At 34.6% G+C, this 19,648-nt stretch overlaps 1 protein-coding gene and 1 pseudogene across 2 annotated transcripts in view; one reads left to right on the top strand and one right to left on the bottom strand.

Moving 5' to 3' along the window:
* NDC80 (NDC80 kinetochore complex component) overlaps positions 1-19,648 on the bottom strand; it is a 48,535-nt gene that overhangs the window by 9,176 nt on the left and 19,711 nt on the right. For both annotated transcript variants that reach the window (XM_017526067.2, XM_037737623.1), the window contains exons 10-14: positions 19,393-19,537; positions 13,663-13,868; positions 8,867-9,019; positions 6,922-7,011; positions 1,533-1,625 (exon numbers count right to left, since the gene is read on the bottom strand). In XM_017526067.2, the coding sequence (XP_017381556.1) occupies positions 1,533-1,625; positions 6,922-7,011; positions 8,867-9,019; positions 13,663-13,868; positions 19,393-19,537 (687 nt within the window). The remainder of the gene's footprint in view (positions 1-1,532; positions 1,626-6,921; positions 7,012-8,866; positions 9,020-13,662; positions 13,869-19,392; positions 19,538-19,648) is intronic.
* LOC108302472 lies at positions 14,281-15,480 on the top strand (annotated as a pseudogene).

The following is a 19,648-nucleotide window of genomic DNA, read 5'->3' as shown; positions in this document are numbered from 1 at the left end:
AAAGAAAAAAAAGTAATTTTATTTTTTTAATTTGAAAATATTTATTAAAATTTAACATATATATATATAACCTTTAACTCAAAGGTTCTGCTTTAGAAATTTATCAAAGAGAAAGAATGGAAAAATGCATAAAGATATACAAAGATATTCACAGCAACATTATCTGTCAGTTGAAAAGTTAGGGAAAATATTAATAAGGGGCTGGCTAAATAAGTTATATATATACGTATATATAATAAAAACACAATAGAAGGATCGCTGTCTCTACATTTGTATGAAAAGATACCCATGGTATCTGTTATTGAGAAAGACAGATTATGAAAAATTATGTATAATTTGGTACCATTAAAACAATACATGTTTATCTGGAAGACACTCCCTAAGCTTTAACCATTGTTTCTAGTCATGGGATTATGGTAGATTATAAGGTACATTTTATTTTCCATTTTATACATTTCTTACTTGATTCTCTATTGTTTGTAATGAGCATTTATATTATGAACAAAAAATATTTTTCCTTTAAAAAAATTAAAAAGTCATTGTATTCTCAAAGATGCAGAAATTAAATAAAATTGGTTTGGTTTTTAGGGTGCCAAGGTCAACTGGCTAGAATTTAGTAAGTGAAGTTCTTTGGTTTTTGGTGAGTTGGAAGTATTCACCAAATGTGACCTCTTCAAAGAGCTTATATAGGATTCATTCAGCAGTATTTTCCAGTCTGAACAACAGGAAATTTTATGATATTTTAATTAAGATTTTTTTTCCCCAGGATCTTCAAGGAGGCCTTATCTAAGTATCCAAGTCCTTATTTTACAGATGTATTAACTATGCACAGGCAAAGTAGCCTAAATTCATCAATTCTTGTGAAGATGAAGTATCACAAGCCTTTCATTTAAGTGCATCAGAGAGTAAACTCAAGCACTGTCGTGGAGGATGGATGAAAAATAAAAATGATTACCAATGTTTTATATTTCACATTTACATCGTACTATGTGGTGTGTTTTCTAAAAATTTCACACTACTTAAGAAAACAAATAGGTCCTAAATATAATACAGGCCAAGAGAAAAGTTTTCAATTCCTAATACTTTGTTGCCATAACTAAGTAAAAAATACTGGCATAGTTAAAATTTTCACATGAATTGTGTAAGTGGTATTGAATAGAGTCATCTGAATACTCTAAGTAAAATGCTGCTCAGGCGGTAGAATGGTGGAGAATCAGTATTTTTATTTTACCCACCTTCTAGATTGCATGTAAATGGTCTTTGGAATTTGACCAGGATAGCCAGTTTGCAACGACTCTTGGTAGACAACTACGTATTCAAAAGGCCTTATTGGGATTCAGGCTTTAGCAGTACATAACAACTAAATCTCCATAAAAAGGTAGGAGAGATTCTTTGGAAGATAAAATTAACCCAACATAGTTATAGTACATATATAGCTTAAAGATTTTGGTTTTGATGTCAGAATATGTGACTCATCAGTCAATCATGACATAGCTTTGGATAACCTACAGAAACTGTAGCAAAGTTCTTACCTTATTTTTTTGTTGATAAAGATCATCCAGCTTTTGAACTTCTTCTTTCAGAGTTCTCACACTTCTCCTGCTTTCTGTTATCATTGCATTCAACTGGGAAATAAAATGTTGGTTGAGAGATCATAACTATACATCAAAGATATTTTACAAGTTATAGAGTTTTTATTTTATCAATCAACTAACTGAACAATGTTATTTCTTCTATTCCTTTTGGACTCTCACCTATTGCTTGTCCAAAAATGTTATTATTCCCCTAAGAGAAATTAACTTCAAAGAAACCTCAAAATTAAGGATCTTAATATCTGTTTTTCCATTAGTTGTTGTGGGAGCGCTTTTTAAGCTCTCATATATTATACATATTATTAATATTGTTATATTAATTTACTCATAAATAGTTTTTGTCTCTGGATGTGAAGTCTAGCTTTATTTAGACTATATCTACTATAGCTGTTTAGCTTTTCATTTGTATGTTCACTTTCTAAAATGTTAAAAAGAATTATTTATATTAATTTTATTGGATGATTGCTATTATAGTCTTGCACTTCTTCAAAAAGTAATAAAGTAACCACATTTAATCTTGTTAAAGCTTGAACTTTAAGATCAGTTGAAACTAAAACTGAAAGAAAAAAGTGCTTCTCAAGTTCATTTCTTGTTGGCAAGTGCTGATACCAGTTGATGTCAGCAATTAATATAGAACGTTTTTCAGCTATACCAAGAGGAAACTGTTTCCTATAGAAAACATAAAATTGTAAAATGTACAAATGGCTGACTTCTTTTTTAAAAGGATAATTCTATACACATATGAAATAAAAAAAAATCTAGGGGTTAAAATTTAGTTAAAGCTATTGTTATTTGGTAAAACACAGGGTAGTGACATATACAACTAGCATGCGCCCAGAACTCAAAACCAGATCTAACATTAAGAACTTTTTCTAAAGGTATGTTTTATCTGAAGTCACTGATAAGTTAAACAAATTGTTTTAGATTCTCCTATAATAACACCAACAGATACTCAAGTAACCAGAACTTCCATTGATCCTCATGGTGGGTCAAATCATGTTAACTCATCTCTGAGCAGCTTCTACTTTCCATGTCAGTATTACTAAAGCTGCATCAATTACTTAAACTTTTTTTTTTTCCTAATTCTAAAAGTACACATTTCCATTGTGGTAAGTAGAAGAAAAAACAAGTAAAATAATAATCATCAATAATTGTGCAACCCCCAAATAACCACTATTAATATTTGGCATACTTCCATCAGTATTTTCCTCAGTCATTCAATAAGGAGCCCTCAAGTTGCTTATAACCCAAGAAGATACCATTAATTACTGTCAGCCGTCCGTATCAGTGGGTCCTACATCCATAGATTCAACCAACTATGGTGGAAAATATTTATGAAAAAAACTGCATCTGCGCTGAATACAGACTTCATCTTGTCATTATTCCCTAAACAATACAGTATGACAACTATTTATATAATGTTTACATTGTATTAGGTATTACAAGCAGTTTAGGGATGACTTAAAGTATATGGAGGGATGTACATAGTTACATGCAAATACAGTCATATGCTGTGTAATGACAACCACATATTTGATTGTGGTCCCATAAGATCATAATGGAGCTGAAAAATTCCTATTGCTTAGTGACAACTTGATGATGTTCACCCTGTGTAAGCCTAGGGTACTATGTGTGTTTGTGTCTCAGTTTTTAACAAAAGGTTACAAAAGTAAAAGAAAAAAATTAAAAAATTTTTAGATAATAGCTTATAAAGATATAAAGAAATGATATTTTTATACAGTTGCACAATGTGTTACTATAAGAGTCAAAAAGTTAAAAAAAGTTTGTAAAGTTGAAAAGCTGCAATAAGCTCAGGTTAATTAATTATTGAAGAAAGTACATTTTTACATACATTTAGTATAGCCTAAGTGTACAGTAATGTCCAGGGTCTTTACATTCATTCACCACTTACACACTGACTCACTCAGAGCTCCTTCCAGTCCTGCAAGCTCCATGCACGGTAAGTGCCCTATACAGGTGTGCCATTTTCAAAAATCTCTACCATATTTTTACTGTATTTTTTCTGTTCAGATAGAACTGGCTACACAAATACTTATAATTGTGTTACAATAGCTTATAGTAGTCAGTACAATAATATGCTGTATAGATACGTAGCCTATGAACAACAGGCCATATCATATGGCCTAGGTGTGTAGTAGGTTACGGCATCTAGTTTTATCTGTCACAAAGATAAAATTGTCTAACGACGTATTCCCCAGAATGTATCCCCATACTTAAGCAAAACATGATTGTACTATACCATTTTATATCAGGGTCTTGAGCATTCTAGGATTTTGGTATACATGAGGAAGGTCCTGGAACCAATGCCCCATGAATACCAAGGCATGACTATTTCATTAGATGATGTTTTTTCATTAGATGATGTTTTTTCTATCATAGTCAGAAGTCACCAGGCCGGAATCCTATCACTTTCTTTCTCCAACCAATGAATATATTTGTATGAGACTTTTTCTTCTACTTTCCAGTTAGTTTCAGGATACAGGGTACCCACTTTTCTCCTGATTAAGAGGTAACTCTTCTAACTTTTCACTGGATCTTATGCCCTCCTTTTTCTTTTTTTTTTTTTTGGGGGGGGTTTCGTCACACTTTTTTTTTTTTTTTTTTTTTTTTTTTTTTTTTTTTTTTTTTTTTTTTTGGGGGGGGGGGCACTCTGTCACCCAAGCCAGAGTGCAGTGGTGTGACCTCAGCTCATAACAACCTCTGCCACCCGGGTTCACGCGATCCTCCGACCTCAGCTTCCTGAGCTGAGGACTACAGGTGCGTGCCACTATACCTGACTAATTTCTGTATTTTTGGTAGAGATGGAGTTTCATCATATTGGCCAGGTTGGTCTTGAACTCCTGGGCTCAAGTTATTCACCTGCCTTGGCCTCCCAATGGGCTGGGATTACAGGCGTGAGCCACTGTACCTGGCCCATGCCTTCCTATTTCTTCATGGACTGCTTTCTAATCCATCAATCTCTTTTCCTCCTAATTTTTAAACTTTACCTTGTACTCCCTGTCTCATCTTTAAAACCAAACAATGCTCAACCCTGCCAAAACCAAACCAAAACCATAAAACCCAACATTCATTTCCACACAGCCCTTTCTAACTATCGATCTACCTCCTTTCCTCAGACTCAAATATTTGTGGTAGTCTTAATTTGTAATAGCCCATGAAGAATAGTTCATTCATACTATCGTATCTTTCTACCCTCTAAACTTCAATCCACAGTAATGTGGTTTTTGGCTTCTCTGCTTCATGAAACCATTTTTGCAAATATTACCAGTAATATCTTAATTGCTAAAGCCAGCGAGTGACTTTCAGATTTAATCTTATTTGACATGTGAGTAACATTTGTGGTCACCAATCACTCCCTTCTGAAAAAACCCTTCCTTGGTTTCTAAGACCTTGGAATCTCCTGGTTTCCTCTAGGTCTTGGAAGGTCCTTCATAATCTTCCTTGTAGTTTCTTTCCCTGCTTGTACTATGGATGTGGATGTTCTCTCAGGATTTTGATCTTGATGGTATTCTCACTCACTTGCAAAAGTGATCTCTTTCACTCTCATACTCTCATATCTGGGAAATTTCCTGGCTTTAACTACCTGCATGCTAAGAAATACACACACACACACACACACACACACACACACAATTTTATTTTCAGCCCTGATCTCCTGCCTGTACTCTGAATCTACAGTTTCTGCTTCCTCCTGGATGTCCCACAGACAGCAAGCTCAACATCTCCAACACTGTCCCCACCACACCCTGCTCTCAGTTTTCCTCCTTCAGGTTAACAGCACTATAATCCACTTAGTTGCCCACATCAGAAATCTGGAAGTCATGTTGATACCTCCTTCTCCCCAAGTTGCACATTCAGCTGTGAAATCCTTGGGTTCTCCCTCCTTAACATTTCCTAAACCTGTTTCCTTCCCTCTATTTCTACTATACATTGGTTTAAGTCTCCTAACGTTTTCAGCTGCATCCCCTCTAAGCCATGTTTTCCTGTAACCCAAAGGGTTTTGTAAACCTAAAAATCTGATGAGCATAACCGTATCTATGTTAGCCCTTTTCTCTAAATGGGAGTGCCTGAAGGATGTATTTATCTTTACGACACTAACATGGGGTCTAGTCTATAGTAGGCTTTTTATAACTTTCCCCCACATTTCCCCACCTACAGCCTTTAAAAGTTCAAGTCAGTCTGAAAGATGTTTTGGACATGAAGTTCCTGATGTTTCAAATTCATACCTTTTGGGAGTCTCCAGGTTTCGGTACCCATTTCAACAAAAAACAGAAATCAAAATGAAGCAGTCTAAAGGAAGACTTCACCTCAAATAATCATCATTCCTAGGTAGCAGTCCAAATTCCTCATCTTTTCTCCACAGATATTTTAGAAATCTCAAATTGCAGTATTAATAGTATGATGTGATGAAACTCCTCACTTACCTAATGTTACAAATTTTTCTATTTTTCTGAGAATGTTAAAATTCTAATACAAATTAAGTTTTGATAGAATTTATTAATATTAGAAAAATGTCTTTCTGTGGGTTACTAGCATAATTATTCGTGAAATGTCATAGGTTTTGTTTCCAGATGAGAAAAAATAAACAAGCTTCTCTTCTGAGAAAACATACAATTTCATTTTATATCTTGAAATCTATTAGCCAGATCACAGCAGTTCCTGAAGAGTGGAATTAACAAGTGGTTTCCTTTAACTGCTTGGTGTCCTATAAATGATATCTTTTGTGTATGTGTTTCAGAAGTAGCTTAACTTTTCTTAACAATGTTTAAAGGTTACTAAAGACCATAATAGAATTTTCCTTTTCAGGGATGTAGGTGATATTAAGGATTTCAGAAGCAGAAACTATCTGAAATTCACTTTTGAAAATAGACTTCAAAGAGAATTTGAGTTCTCCTGAAATTCCATGATCCAGAATGCAAAAACTTGGTAAAAAGAAACCCCTTAATCTATCACAGCTAATTAGCCTCTAACCCCATATTATACTTGCCTACTTTCAAGGTAGCCAGTTGAAACATCTTTTAGTATAAAAAGTGATTTTAAATTATCTCAAATTAGAGGCATTTCTCTATTAAAAAAAGGAAAATTTACTTACTTTCATCTCGCTTCATATGTGATTATGAGAAGGCTAGAATGTACATTTCTTAATACATTTCTTCAAATATTTCTGTCAAGGGTATACTCAATTCTCATTTTTTCATCATTTTATTAAAAAAATAATTCCTTAGCAATCAGAAACCACAAATAACATTTAATTTTAGGTTTTAAAATCTGAATTTTGCTTTTTATGGCTGTATGTTTTATTACTTACTTGTTCTAAAGTATCCTCCAAAACAATTTTTTTATTTAGGGCTTTATTAATTTCTTCTTCAGTTTCATTCAGGAGTTCCTTAAGAGGTACCTATAAAATACATAAGGAGAGTGGGTGACATACAACATTTAATTACAAAATATCCCTCCTGAGGCATCTGTACACTGTGATAGGAGGAGTTACTTTTGGAGAAAAAGTGAAGCTATGACATTTTAAATCTAATATACTGTCAGACAAGAAAACAAAACTAGTTTTTAATCAAATTTCTGTTAGTGTAGACTATAACCTGATTTTTATTTCGAATACTCGAAAAATTAAAGACTTGCTCATCTATCCTGGAAATTCATTAATATTATTTAAACATTTACAAGTACACTTAGTTTATTGCAGTATTTTTTTGAAAACAATTTATATGTAGGTTGTTATTTTTATGCTATGTTATCCAGAAGTATTAATTTCTCTTAATCCTTTTCAACTGTTCAGTCAGGATTCTCTGCTTGTATTTCTTAGGTTTATTTTGTTCTACTGATTTTAACACAGTACTTCATTGCTTGTCATTTTTAAAAATTGAGGTGAAATTCACACTTTTAAAATGGTTAAACTGAAATACTTAGGTTAAAATGAGCTTAACATAAAATTAAACACACAATATAAAATTAACATAAAAGTTAACATAAAATTATAGTGTGTAATTCAGTGGTATTTAGTACATTCACAATGCTGTATAACCATCACCTCTAGCTCCAAAACATTTCATTATGCTGAAAGAAAACCCCATATGCCATTATGTTTTAAGTAGGTCTTTTGAAGTTATCGCTCAGTTTTAATTTTGGCCTGCTCCTTTCAAAAGATGCAATGGCTTCTTTAATCTTTTTAAGAACCTTTCACCAAATACTATTTATAACACTTGGCCTTGTGCCATATTGATTCTATTGCATTGTTCTATTATTATGTAATACTATTTCTAGAGATGAAAGCAAAATTTCTCCTTGAGTATATTCATTCTTTTTGCATTGTATAATCTTCTTTACAAAAATGTGATTCATGTAATTATTTTCTTGCATCAGCTATGTCAAACTACTCCAAATAGTGGTGAGCAAACTCTGCCTGCCTATCTATAACTATATAATCTACTGATAGATTAGTAAGAAACTAAATGTTTACTGGATGTATTTTTTCACATTGAAAATGAATCTAGCTTGACTTAATCAATGTCTGTCCACCCACAAACTGTTATCTCTGCAAAAGTAGAGATGTATCTTTCTTGGTATTTTATCTCTATCATGTAGTTGGTCTGGAACATATTATGTTAATATATGTTCAACTGAAATACTAAAATCTATAAATAACTGACAAGTTACAATAGAGCAATTTAAAAATTTTCTTCCCAAAATGACTTCCTTGGCCATATTTTAAAATTGGGCAACAATTTCTCCTTGCTGACTACTGGTGTTCTTATTACTCTAACACGTTTTATGCCGTCACTTGTGTCCTTATGCCTGGAATTCTTTCTACAGCCATCCCCATACATATCTCATCTTTGAAGATTTCATTCCACGATTACCATCTCCAGAGTCTTTTTTGCTACGTGGGAAGAATTGATCTTTTCACTATAACTTGTAAAGACTTTTAATTAAGCACATATGTAGCATTTATTTATGTCTTTCTCCCCTGGGGGGATCATTAGCAACTTGATAATAAGGGTTGTCTTTGTCTTTATAATAAGGGTCCCTCTTTGTCTTTATAGTACTGGTATCTGTTTTATATGAAATCCATTTTTTTACTGGATAGTTGGAAGATTTCTAGTACCAGGAAGAAAGAAGATATAGTTTCAGTGTTTTATTCCTTTGTTTAGTACTGGGTTATGAACATGCTAAAGTTCAAACTCTTAGAGATATCAATTGTAAAATTAAAAAAAATCTTCAAAGTAATCATGATTACTTACATAAACTTGAGCCCTGTATTTAACAAGGCAGCTGGCACCAGCCTCAGGATTAAACTTAATTTCAAAGTCATAACCTTTGGAATTCTCAGCACCTTTAGGAATGAGTTTTAATTTTCTAGCTGATTTGTGATACTCTGCTAATTGTGTTTCAATCTGTAAGAGAACACAAAAAGAAATGTTAAAGCAGTCCCATTCCATGTGGTTTTTCAGTTAGCATTTCTGCAGTTTTATATAAAACATATCACACCTATTTTCAGTAGTTTAGTAATTCAGTAATTTGTAGTAGTAAAAGCAGCAGTTTTAAAATATTCCAAGAAGATAAGGTTTTAGTAACACTTAAGTTTACAGAATAATTAAGACTATCATTAATTGGTATGTAATATACTATCATCTTCCATTTATCTGACAGCTTAGAATAAGAGTCCATATTTAAATTTACTTTTTGAAATGCCAGATAAAGAAACTATGAGACATGTAAAACAAACCAACCTTAGTTTGGTCAATGTACAAATTAAAACATTTCATGTATCCAAAATAAGTAGAGCGTAATCATTTACGTCTGACAATGTTATTTTAACTATTGATAAAAATATTTGAGTAATATATTTCACATTTCCTGTTCTCATTGCTTTTGAGCTCTGTTCAAATTAGGCCATCAGAAAGGCTTTTTCCTCTAATAGAGTCCCCTAGTTTTTCTTTTTTTGTTTTTTGTTTTTTTTTTTTAGACAGTCTTACTCTGTCACCAGGCTGGAGTGCAGTGGTGAGATCTCGGCTCACTGCAACCTCCGCCTCTGGGATTCAAGTGATCTCCTGCCTCAGCCTCCCGAGTAGCTGGGACTACAGGTGCATGCCACCATGTCCTGCTAATTTTTTGTATTTTTAGTAGAGATGGGGTTTCACCGTGTTAGCCAGGATGGTCTTGATCTCCCCACCTTGTGATTCGCTGGTCTCGTCCTCCCAAAGTGCTGAGATTACAGGCATGAGCCACTGCACCTGGCCACAGCCCCCTAATTTTTCTAAATGCTTACCTTGTTTTATTTTTCTTCATAGCAGTCATCACTACCTGACATATATTTGTTTATCTCCATTTCCTGAATATAAGTTCCATGAAAGCAGCTCTATCCTCAGCACCTAGAACAGTGCTTTGCATATAGGAGATTCTTAATATTTGATTGAATAAGTAAATTTGGAGTCTGGGTGACTTGTTTTTAATCGTCTTCCTCCATTTAACACATAATTTCTCATTGTTACTACTCATCCATAAAAATCAATTCGAGTGAAGGAATGTAGCGGTAAGAGTACACACTGAACTTGCTTAACTAATTTGCAATTTCCAAAAATGCATTAGATCTCAAAAGCAATACTACTTATATACTAAATTTAAGATTTTCTATTAATGAATCAGGAAATCATTTCAGTTACTATATTATAATATAGTATCTCACCAGGGACTACTAAATATATAGGTCAATTAGTCTTTATACAAAATGGTCCCAGGAGTAGTTTTTTTCTGTTTTCCGCTATCTTAAAAAAAAAAAAAATCTAATGAAAACAGCTTTCACAAGTCAATGAACTTTACCATGACTAAATGCAAGGAGATCAATTATATGGCAACTGTGTCTCTGCTTTCTCCTTTTCATGTTCAATTCAGACAGAGAAAACACAGTTTCCTGATGAATCTAGATGTGGCCTCAATGTCTATCTCAACAAAGAATTCCAGAAGGGAACTACAAATCACAGTTGGCATGTGGAATAAAAATTAGTCCAGAAAAAAAGATGACGGATAAAATGTTTATTTTGGTTTTTTCATTTTTCGAGACATAGTCTCACTCTGTTGCCTAGTCTGGAGTGCAGTGGTGTAACATCAGCTCATTGCAACCTCTGCCTCCTGGGTTCAAGCAATTCTCATGCCTCAGTCTCCCAAGTAGCTGGGATTACAGGTGCACCCCATCATGCCTGGCTAATTTTTATAATTTTAGTGGAGATGGGGGTTCACCCTGTTGACCAGGCTGGTCTCGAACTTCTGACCTCAGGTGATCCACCTGCCTCAGACTCCCAAAGTGTTGGGATTACAGGTGTGAGTCACCAAGCCTGGCCTTTTTTTTTCCCCCCAAAGAGTCTTGTTCTGTCATCCAGGCTAGAGTGCAGTAGCGAGACCTTGGCTTTCTGCAACCTCTGCCTCCCAGGTTCAAGTGATTCTCATGCCTTAGCCTTGAAAGTAGGTAGGATTACATGTGCATGCCACCATGCGAGGCTAATTTTTGTATTTTTACTAGAGATGGGGCTTCGTTATGTTGGCCAGGCTGGTCTCAAACTCCTGGCCTCGAGTGATCCTCCTGCTTTGGACTCCCAAAGTACTGGGATTAAAGGTGTGAGCCACTGCGCCTGGCCCTATTGTGGTCTTTTGCATCCTGCCACCATCCTTTAATATCCCCTTTATCAGACTCTCAGGTGCTTAGTACTGTAAGACTTTCTTCCCATTGTCCACAGCCCTACTCTGGCCCATCACCAGGCCACTGCTTACCTGCCTCCCAGACTTTTTTCTCCTTTCAGCCTGGTCCTCCAAACCAAAATTGTTACTCTTTTTTAGTACAGCTGATTTTAGCTAGTTAAACTCAAGAGTTCACCTAATCCGGAGATTCATAACTTCTCTTTGCCCATAGTTTGAGGTAAGGTACATCCATTAATATTTATTGAAATAGCTCATTTCAGATTCACCAATCTAGTTTAATCACACTTCATTTTATAAATGAGCAAACTAAGGCTATGCGAGGTTAGAAGATATGCTGAGGTCACACAGGTGGGTAGTGGCAAATCCAGGGCTAAAACCCAGTTTTAACAAATTATAAGTTCAAAGACTTCAGGTTCACCACCACAGGCTATTGCTTATAGATGTATATTTTTCTCCTTGATACATGGGACAGAGATTAGAAGGGTCAGGAGGATGAGGAAATAGTATTTGATTAGTGTTGCCCACTAGGCAATACTAGTTTTTGCTCTGATTGAACGTTTTCATTTTGTAACAATGGTGATTAGTATATGTAACAAATACTGTACTAAGAAAAGTGATGGAAGTATGAAGATTTCAAAAAGCCATTAGTTTTTGGAACAAAAGTTGGAGACAATTTTTCTTAGTGAGGGTTAGACTTTAGAATTACATCTATCATAAACATTGTAACTAAAAATACAAAGATAAAAAACTTCAAACCAAAACTTAAGTTTGAAACTCTCTAGACTCAATTTCTCTTCATTAGAACAAATGCTTTTTAAACACATGCTTTCTTTTCCTTAAAAATGATCACTGTGGAACAAGAAAAAATGTCCCTAGACAACATGTTAACTTATAATTTTTTTTGGAATAGATTAGTATCATGTATATCATTATATGGAATCGTTAAGAAAAAGTTCATTTATACTTACAGCTATATGTAAAAGAGGAGACAGTGTATGGTAAATTGATTAAGGCAGGAGTATAGAACATTTATAAAAGACTGCCTACAAAAATAAGGATAAACTTTATCTAGAAATTCATATGGTCAGAAAGTCCATTTATTGACAGTGTTGGCTAAATTGTTAATGTATTCATGTTCAATTTCACAACACTGAAATTACGTCGAATAATTTGCTTCTCTCATGCTGAGGCCCAGACCCACATATATAACAGACTATTACATATTTTCACTTGGACATGGATATAACACATCCAGCCCCATTCTTGTCTCACAACTTCTTCCTTCTCTTCTCTTGCCGAGTGAGTGGTACCTGCCCAATTACCCAAGCCAGACAGGGCAATCACTTCCTCCCTCTTTCATCAAGTCTTATTCACTCTACCTCCTAAGTGATCAGAATCCACCTACTTCTTTGAATCCTTACCATCTTTTAGAGAATGATACTAATTTCTTACTAGATTGCTGCCATAGATATTTTAACATTATGAGAAATAAGATCTTTCTAAGATGTACCCATATCTGTTTAAAAATTTTAAGGCTTTCTTAGAGGATTCTGCATAAAGTCCAAACTTCTAAACATGAAAAGAGTCTTCATCCTCTGGTCTATGCTTATCTTGAGTCTCATCTCTTGCTCTGTCCCCCTTGCTATTAAGCTCCAGCTGCATGAAAAACTTACACATCAGAATGTTTTCTCTCTGAACTTTCTCATACATACTTCTTTGGCAAATCCTCTACCTGTGCCATGCTAACCCTTCCTTGTTTCCCAATTCAGTTCAGTTGTTCTCTCTTTAAGAAATCCTCTTCTAAAAACTTCTCAGCCATCTCCCCACACCATGTACACTAAATTTGGGCTAAGTATACTATATGTGTCCTCAATACCCTGTGTACCAAATATCTATTGGAGGTCTCATTTCATTGGAGTAAATGCAAACTCAGTTGGAAGTTTTTGAGGAGAAAGTCAGTTCTTATCTTTATTTTCTCTATGCCCAGCATAAGTGACACACAGCAGATGTTAAATCTTAATGTTTGAACAGCAAACAGGTGAATGAAGGACTCATTTTCTCTTCTACAGAGTAAAAGGAGTGGGACTTATGAACATTATTTTCATAGTTTTAGAGACTTTTTTGCTTATTTTTTGATTAAGTTATAAAATATAAATTAACTTGAATTTGAGAGAAATTGGAATATTACTGAATTGACATAAAGGGATGAGTATTTCATTAAAATGTCAATGTTAATGTTTTACTTCTTAAGCCAATTTATTCTACCCACTGACTTCTTAATTGGGACAGAACTTTAGAAAGGTCAGTTATGATGAGTTGCTACTCTGGAAATGGTACGACATACCGCTTCTTTGCCTCTGGCATATTTTATTTCCTCATTCCACAACTTCTGTTGTTCAGCCTCCAGGTCCTTGGTTAATTTATTAATAGTCTGCTGCAATTCATTTCTTTCATGATTTATTCGCTCAATATCTGCAACTGAGTACTTCTGGTTGTCAACAATATTCTGTAGTCGAGTATTCTCCTGTTTTATTGCTTCGCATTCTAGTTCTGTGTTGGAAAAAAAATTAATGTATCTTTAATTCCTACAAAGAAACAGATGCATCATGTAATAGAGCTAAGATATCTAAATTTCCAAGTCATATACATACATACATACATACATAATTATGTGTGTGCGCGTATATTCTTTTTGGGATAATTCTTTTTGATTTTACTTTGTTCTTAACATTCTGGAAGATAATACAATTAAAGTTTTATGTTAAGAAACTTATTTCACTATTAACTTGCTATGGTTTTCAGAAAGTACTAAATGAAAAAAAAAAAATGTGGCTTCATACATAATGACTGCCATTAAGAATTCTGGGTTCATACATGCAGCCACATTTGAACGGCCCTGCATGGGGCCAAGGGACACTTGAGGCTGAGACTTCATGATACCAATGCCAATATTTAAGAGATTATGGTATTTGAAACTTACAATGTAAAAAAAAAAATGGAACTTTTGAAATACTCAGGATCACTCCATTGACCTTCCTAGAAAAAAGATCTCTAATTTCATTAATGAAACATGAAAAAGGTTAAGAAATCTCCAAAACAGCTGTCTGCTTACATAAACAGAACAGTTGGACAAGATGTGAAAAGCCCAGATTAAACCACATAAGGTGATCTATTTTAGAAAGTTAATCATTCCTTTCTAAATCCTTGTTACAGAAAACACAGTCCTCTAGAAGTAGGGATTGTGCCATGGCAAATAAAATGAACTGATTTGTGCAGGCTACCTGTCTGAAAAATTAAGCTGTAACAGTTGAGTCGTGCATATTTGGTTAATTCCAGTGATTCTGGTTCTTCCCAGACAGAAAACTTATCATCAAAACATAGTGGGTTTTTGTCTAAGGTTTTTCAGGACCGTGGAACAATGGCCGAAATATTGTTCAACAGGAAAATTTTTGATTTTTTTCTTTTTTGGAAAAAGCTCATTGAATGTAGAAAGAGAAGAATAAGTGAACTTGTAAGCTTATTTGGTGAGGATAGAAGGGCTTGGAGTTGTGGTAGATTGCCTTCTTGTGCTTACCAACAGCTTACAGAAGAGAGCAATACACTTGGCTGTTGTGTAGACTTGTTACTTCTAATAAAGTCACTGCTTTAAAGCAAATTTGAAGAATTTGTGGCTCATGCCTGTAATCCCAATGCTTTGGGAGGCTGAGGTGGGCAGATCACCTGAGGGCAGCAGTTCGAGACCAGCCTGGCCAACATGGCAAAACCCTGTATTTTCTTTACTAAAAATACAAAAAAATTAGCCAGGCATGGTGGTGCATGCCTGTAATCCCAGCTACTCGGGTGGTTGAGGCACAAGAATCACTTGAATTCAGGAGGTGGAGGCTGCTGTGAGCTGAGATCGTGCTATTGCACGCCGGCCAGGGAGCCAGAGTGAGATTATGTCTCAGGAAAATAAAATAAAATAAACTAGCTTCAAAGAGTCATAAAAAGGTGGTGGTCAGAATTATCATCCAAAACAAATTATAAATAATGGAAATATTCTGATTTTAAAACAATTACGTGGATTGTAGGAAATCCATAAGAAAATCATCTTACTTTGGTTCTAGGATATACTGGTAATATAGCTAAGGACGCGGATGCTTATTTATTACAGTCACATTGAGAGATTTCACCTACTAAAGAGAATCTAGTTATTCAAAACTTATTTGGACTATATGATTTACAAAAAAGTTATTGTCTGAGAACTACAAATTGTGGAAGAAATTGAAACTATTTTTTTCTTTAAAAGGCCACATAATTAAACCCCTAATGAAACCCTAACAATCTATTTCACACTGAAATGGAAAAATATCCAAAAAGAGCAGCTTCAGATTCAGTGAGGTAAAAGTACACTGTGAAGACTGTCTGCCTTTGGGATATGTGGTTATTTGGTAACATTGTTTAACAACTACTAGGTCTTAATGCAGTCCTGCATAAGAATATAATTTATACTATGTGAAAAAATGAGATAAGGCTTATTACGGCTGAGGCGAGTAGATCACCTGAGGTCAAGAGTTTGAGACCAGCATGGCCAACGTGGTGAAACCCTGTCTCTACTAAAAATACAAAATTAGCTGGGCACGGTGGTTCACGCCTGTGGTCCCAGCTACTAGGGAGGCTGCAGTGAGCCGAGACTGCACCCTTGCATTCCAGGCTGGGTGACAAGAGTGAAACTCTGGCTAAAAAAAAAAAAAAAAAAAAAAAAAAAAAAAAAAAAAAAAAAAAAAAAAAAAAAAAAAAAACAAAAAAAAACTGATCACTTTAAGAACCACAAAGGCCAATCACTGTGAACTTTTTAAAGATTTTCTCTTACAATAAAAAACACCTCAATGTGTACAGCTGTTTTATGTTGAAAAGATGAAAGGTCTGAAACATCACAGAAAAAGAAATCCTTACACTTGAGAGGCAGTGTGTCTCTGTTAATGTTCATTCAGTTCAAATGCTTTCAATACTCCTGCATGATTCTTTGCAATAACTGAGAAACATCACAAGTTTGTTTTCCCACAGACATAAAAACGTTTATATTAAAATATATCAGAGTTTATTCATATTTTACTGACATTTTCAGTGATAACCATACCAAACTGGTTAGGTTTTTGCTTTCTCTGTTTACCAATAGTGTTGTCCGACCTTCTGTGACTCATGGCCTATATAGAATATAACATTTTTATAGTAGGCTGGGATGAATGGATGAGAATGACCAAGGGGTCAAAAGGTCAAAAGAGTCATCCTGAGGGCATAGAGGATTGGTGTTTTGGTATCTTGGTTTGTTACAACCTATGTGCAGCACAATAGTTGGGAAGATCCACATTGGCTTAAAGTAAATTCATGGTTGGATAAAGTAAAACTTTCTGCATTTATCACAGGCATCTGCACAAAAAAATCCACAATATATAATATTACAAAATTTATGTAATCCCAGTACTTTGGGAGGCCGAGATGGGTGGATCACCTCAGGTAAGGAGTTTGAGATCAGCCTCACCAACTTATAGTAAAACCCCATCTCTGCTAAAAAATATGAAAATTAGCTGGGTCTGGTGGTGCATGCCTGTAGTCCCAGCTACTTGGGAAACTGAGGCAGGAGAATCATTTGAACCCAGGAAGCGGAGGTTACAGTGAGCTGAGATGGAGACACTCTACTCCAGCCTGAGCGACAGAGTGACACTACGTCTCTAAAACAAAAACAAAAACAAAATGAAATTTAAATATGTCTCATCCACTCACGTCATGAATGGCTTTACATAATCAAGAAAGTTAAAACACTCATTAAATAAAACCATTTTAGATGAAGAGTTATCAAATTAATGTCTCGAACTAAATCACTCTGGAATGGCAAATGATTATTTCTCTCTCACTACTGAGTCTGCGGCTATCAGAAAAAAGTTTTCCCAAGAACAAGAAGGATGTATGACAATTCTCTTGATCATATGTTGACAAGAAAGATAAAGTATTAGTATTATAAAGTATTGCTTAATTGCATTCTAAAAATTGTTATAATACGAATTTAGTCCAAACTTCCTTGTCATCATGGAGAATAAACAAAGGACATTGATTAGGGGCCAAGTGTAAAATAGGTAAAATATTTAAAGAGTTGGTTTAGAGCAAATCCAATATATGTATTCAGAGTTATTTGGAACAAAAAAAAATGGATTCAGCAAATAACCCTGGTAATTACTAGTCTTGAGTTGACAGACAATCAATACTTCACAGAACAAGAGTTAAATCAAATATCCTAAGGGCCATGTACACAACTCCCACGTGGGACAGACATAGCCTGTAAAATCACAAAAGAAACAAACAGAAGCAGGCAAAGTCCTGGGAAAATAGTATAGTTGTCAATAAATTTATTTTTAAAATTACAGCTCAGTGGTCTTGTGACTTGTAGATACCTTCCTTTACTCTACTTCAGGCACTGCAGAAGAATCAAGCAATTGCATGTGCCACAGTGTTTTCCAGAATTTTATGACTAAGATTTCCGTGTTTATGAAAATAAGCTACGAGACATAAGATAGAAAAGAGCTTTCTTTAGTTGAGCTTCTCCCCAAGAATTGTAGTACTTGCAGCTTTAATTCTGATTTACAGTTTCAGCTGCTGAGCTGCTTAGGCAGTAGGGTTGGAAGATAGCCATACTGAGACAGGCAGAGATCAAGAACCTGGCTTAGTAGAGCCAAGCATGGTGGCGCCCACCCATAGTCCCAGCTACGTGGGAGGCTGAAGTGGGAGGATTATTTGAACCCAGGAGTTCAAGACTGGCCTGGGCAAAATAGCAAGAGCTTATCTCAAAAAACAAAATAATCTGGTTTATTTGGTTTATTAATTACAAAGTGGAATAGAGTATATATTTGTGTGTGTGTGTGTGTGTGTGTGTGTGTGTGTGTATAAAATATTCTATACAACCTACTAGTCCTTACATGTTTTCAAGCATTTGGTCTTTTGAAGCCAAGAAGGGCCTAACCTAAGAAACATGCTGCCTGAATATAGAAACATATATAATATATATAATATTGTATACAAATATATATTATATATAATATTCTATGCAAATATATATATTTATCTCTATATTCAGGCAGCATGTTTTCTTTCTATATAATATTACATACATATATAATAGATATACATAATATTATAATATTCTATAATGTATGTATATAATAGAATAGATTATAAACATAGAATATTCTATATGTATAATAGATTATATACATATATAATATTCTGTAATAGAATATAGAATTATTCTACATAATATATTAATTATAATGTATATTATATTATTCTATATATTCCTGTATTCTATATTACAGATTATATGTAAATAATATTCTACACACACACACACACACACACACACACACACACACACACACATTCAGGCAGCATGTTTTCTTAGGTTAGGTCCTTCTTGGCTTCAAAAGGCCAAATGCTTAAAAACATGTAAGGAGTAGTAGGTTGAGTAACGGCCACCAAAAAAAATAAAGTTCTATCTCTCTGGCAACTGTGAAATTATCTTACTCGGGAAAAGGTTCTTTGCAGATGTGATTAAGTATCTTGAGATGAAGAGATAGCCCTGTATTATTATCCAGGTGGTCCCTAAATCTCATCATAAATGTCCTTATAAGATAGAGGCAGAGGGAGATATTTCACACAGGTAGTACAAACACACAGGGGAGAAGGCAACGCAAAGATGGAGGCAGAGATCAGAGTAATGTGGACATAGCTCATTAATGCTGCCAGCCACTAAAAGCTGGAAGAGGCAAGGAACAGATCCTCCGAGTCCTTGGAGGGATGCAGAGCTGCTGGAGCAGCCTCTAGAACTGTGCGAGAATATATTTCTGTTGTTGTAAGCCATTCAAGCTGTGGTCATTTGTTACATCAGACTTAGGAAACAAATATGAAACATACTGAAAATGTGGTAGCCTGCTCTAGGTATGTACCACAGAACAACAAAAGATATGAATAACAATGCTATTTTTACATGCAACAAATCTCACACAAGTTAACATCCCAGTCTTTCAGCATTAGCTGTGCTTACCTACTCTAGCAATTTCCTCATTGAGACCGTTTAATTTCTGGTCAAGAATGGCTGAATGAGACTCCAAATTGCTCATGTATGCCTGATACTTTTGAACATCTCCTTGTAAGGAAGCTTTCAGTTTTCTCAAAGACTCTAGACGATTCTTTAAGAGAAAAGAATGTAAGTTTAGTTATTTTCAATAATCATTCCATACTTTAAAGTAAAGCAATATTGTTTAAATTTATTTTAGAGAAAGGCAGATTTGGGTTTTCCT

This window comes from Cebus imitator, unplaced genomic scaffold (assembly GCF_001604975.1).
Source record: "Cebus imitator isolate Cc_AM_T3 unplaced genomic scaffold, Cebus_imitator-1.0 Scaffold41, whole genome shotgun sequence".
NCBI classification, from domain to species: domain Eukaryota; kingdom Metazoa; phylum Chordata; class Mammalia; order Primates; family Cebidae; genus Cebus; species Cebus imitator.
This window is presented reverse-complemented; position numbering and strand designations above follow the sequence as displayed.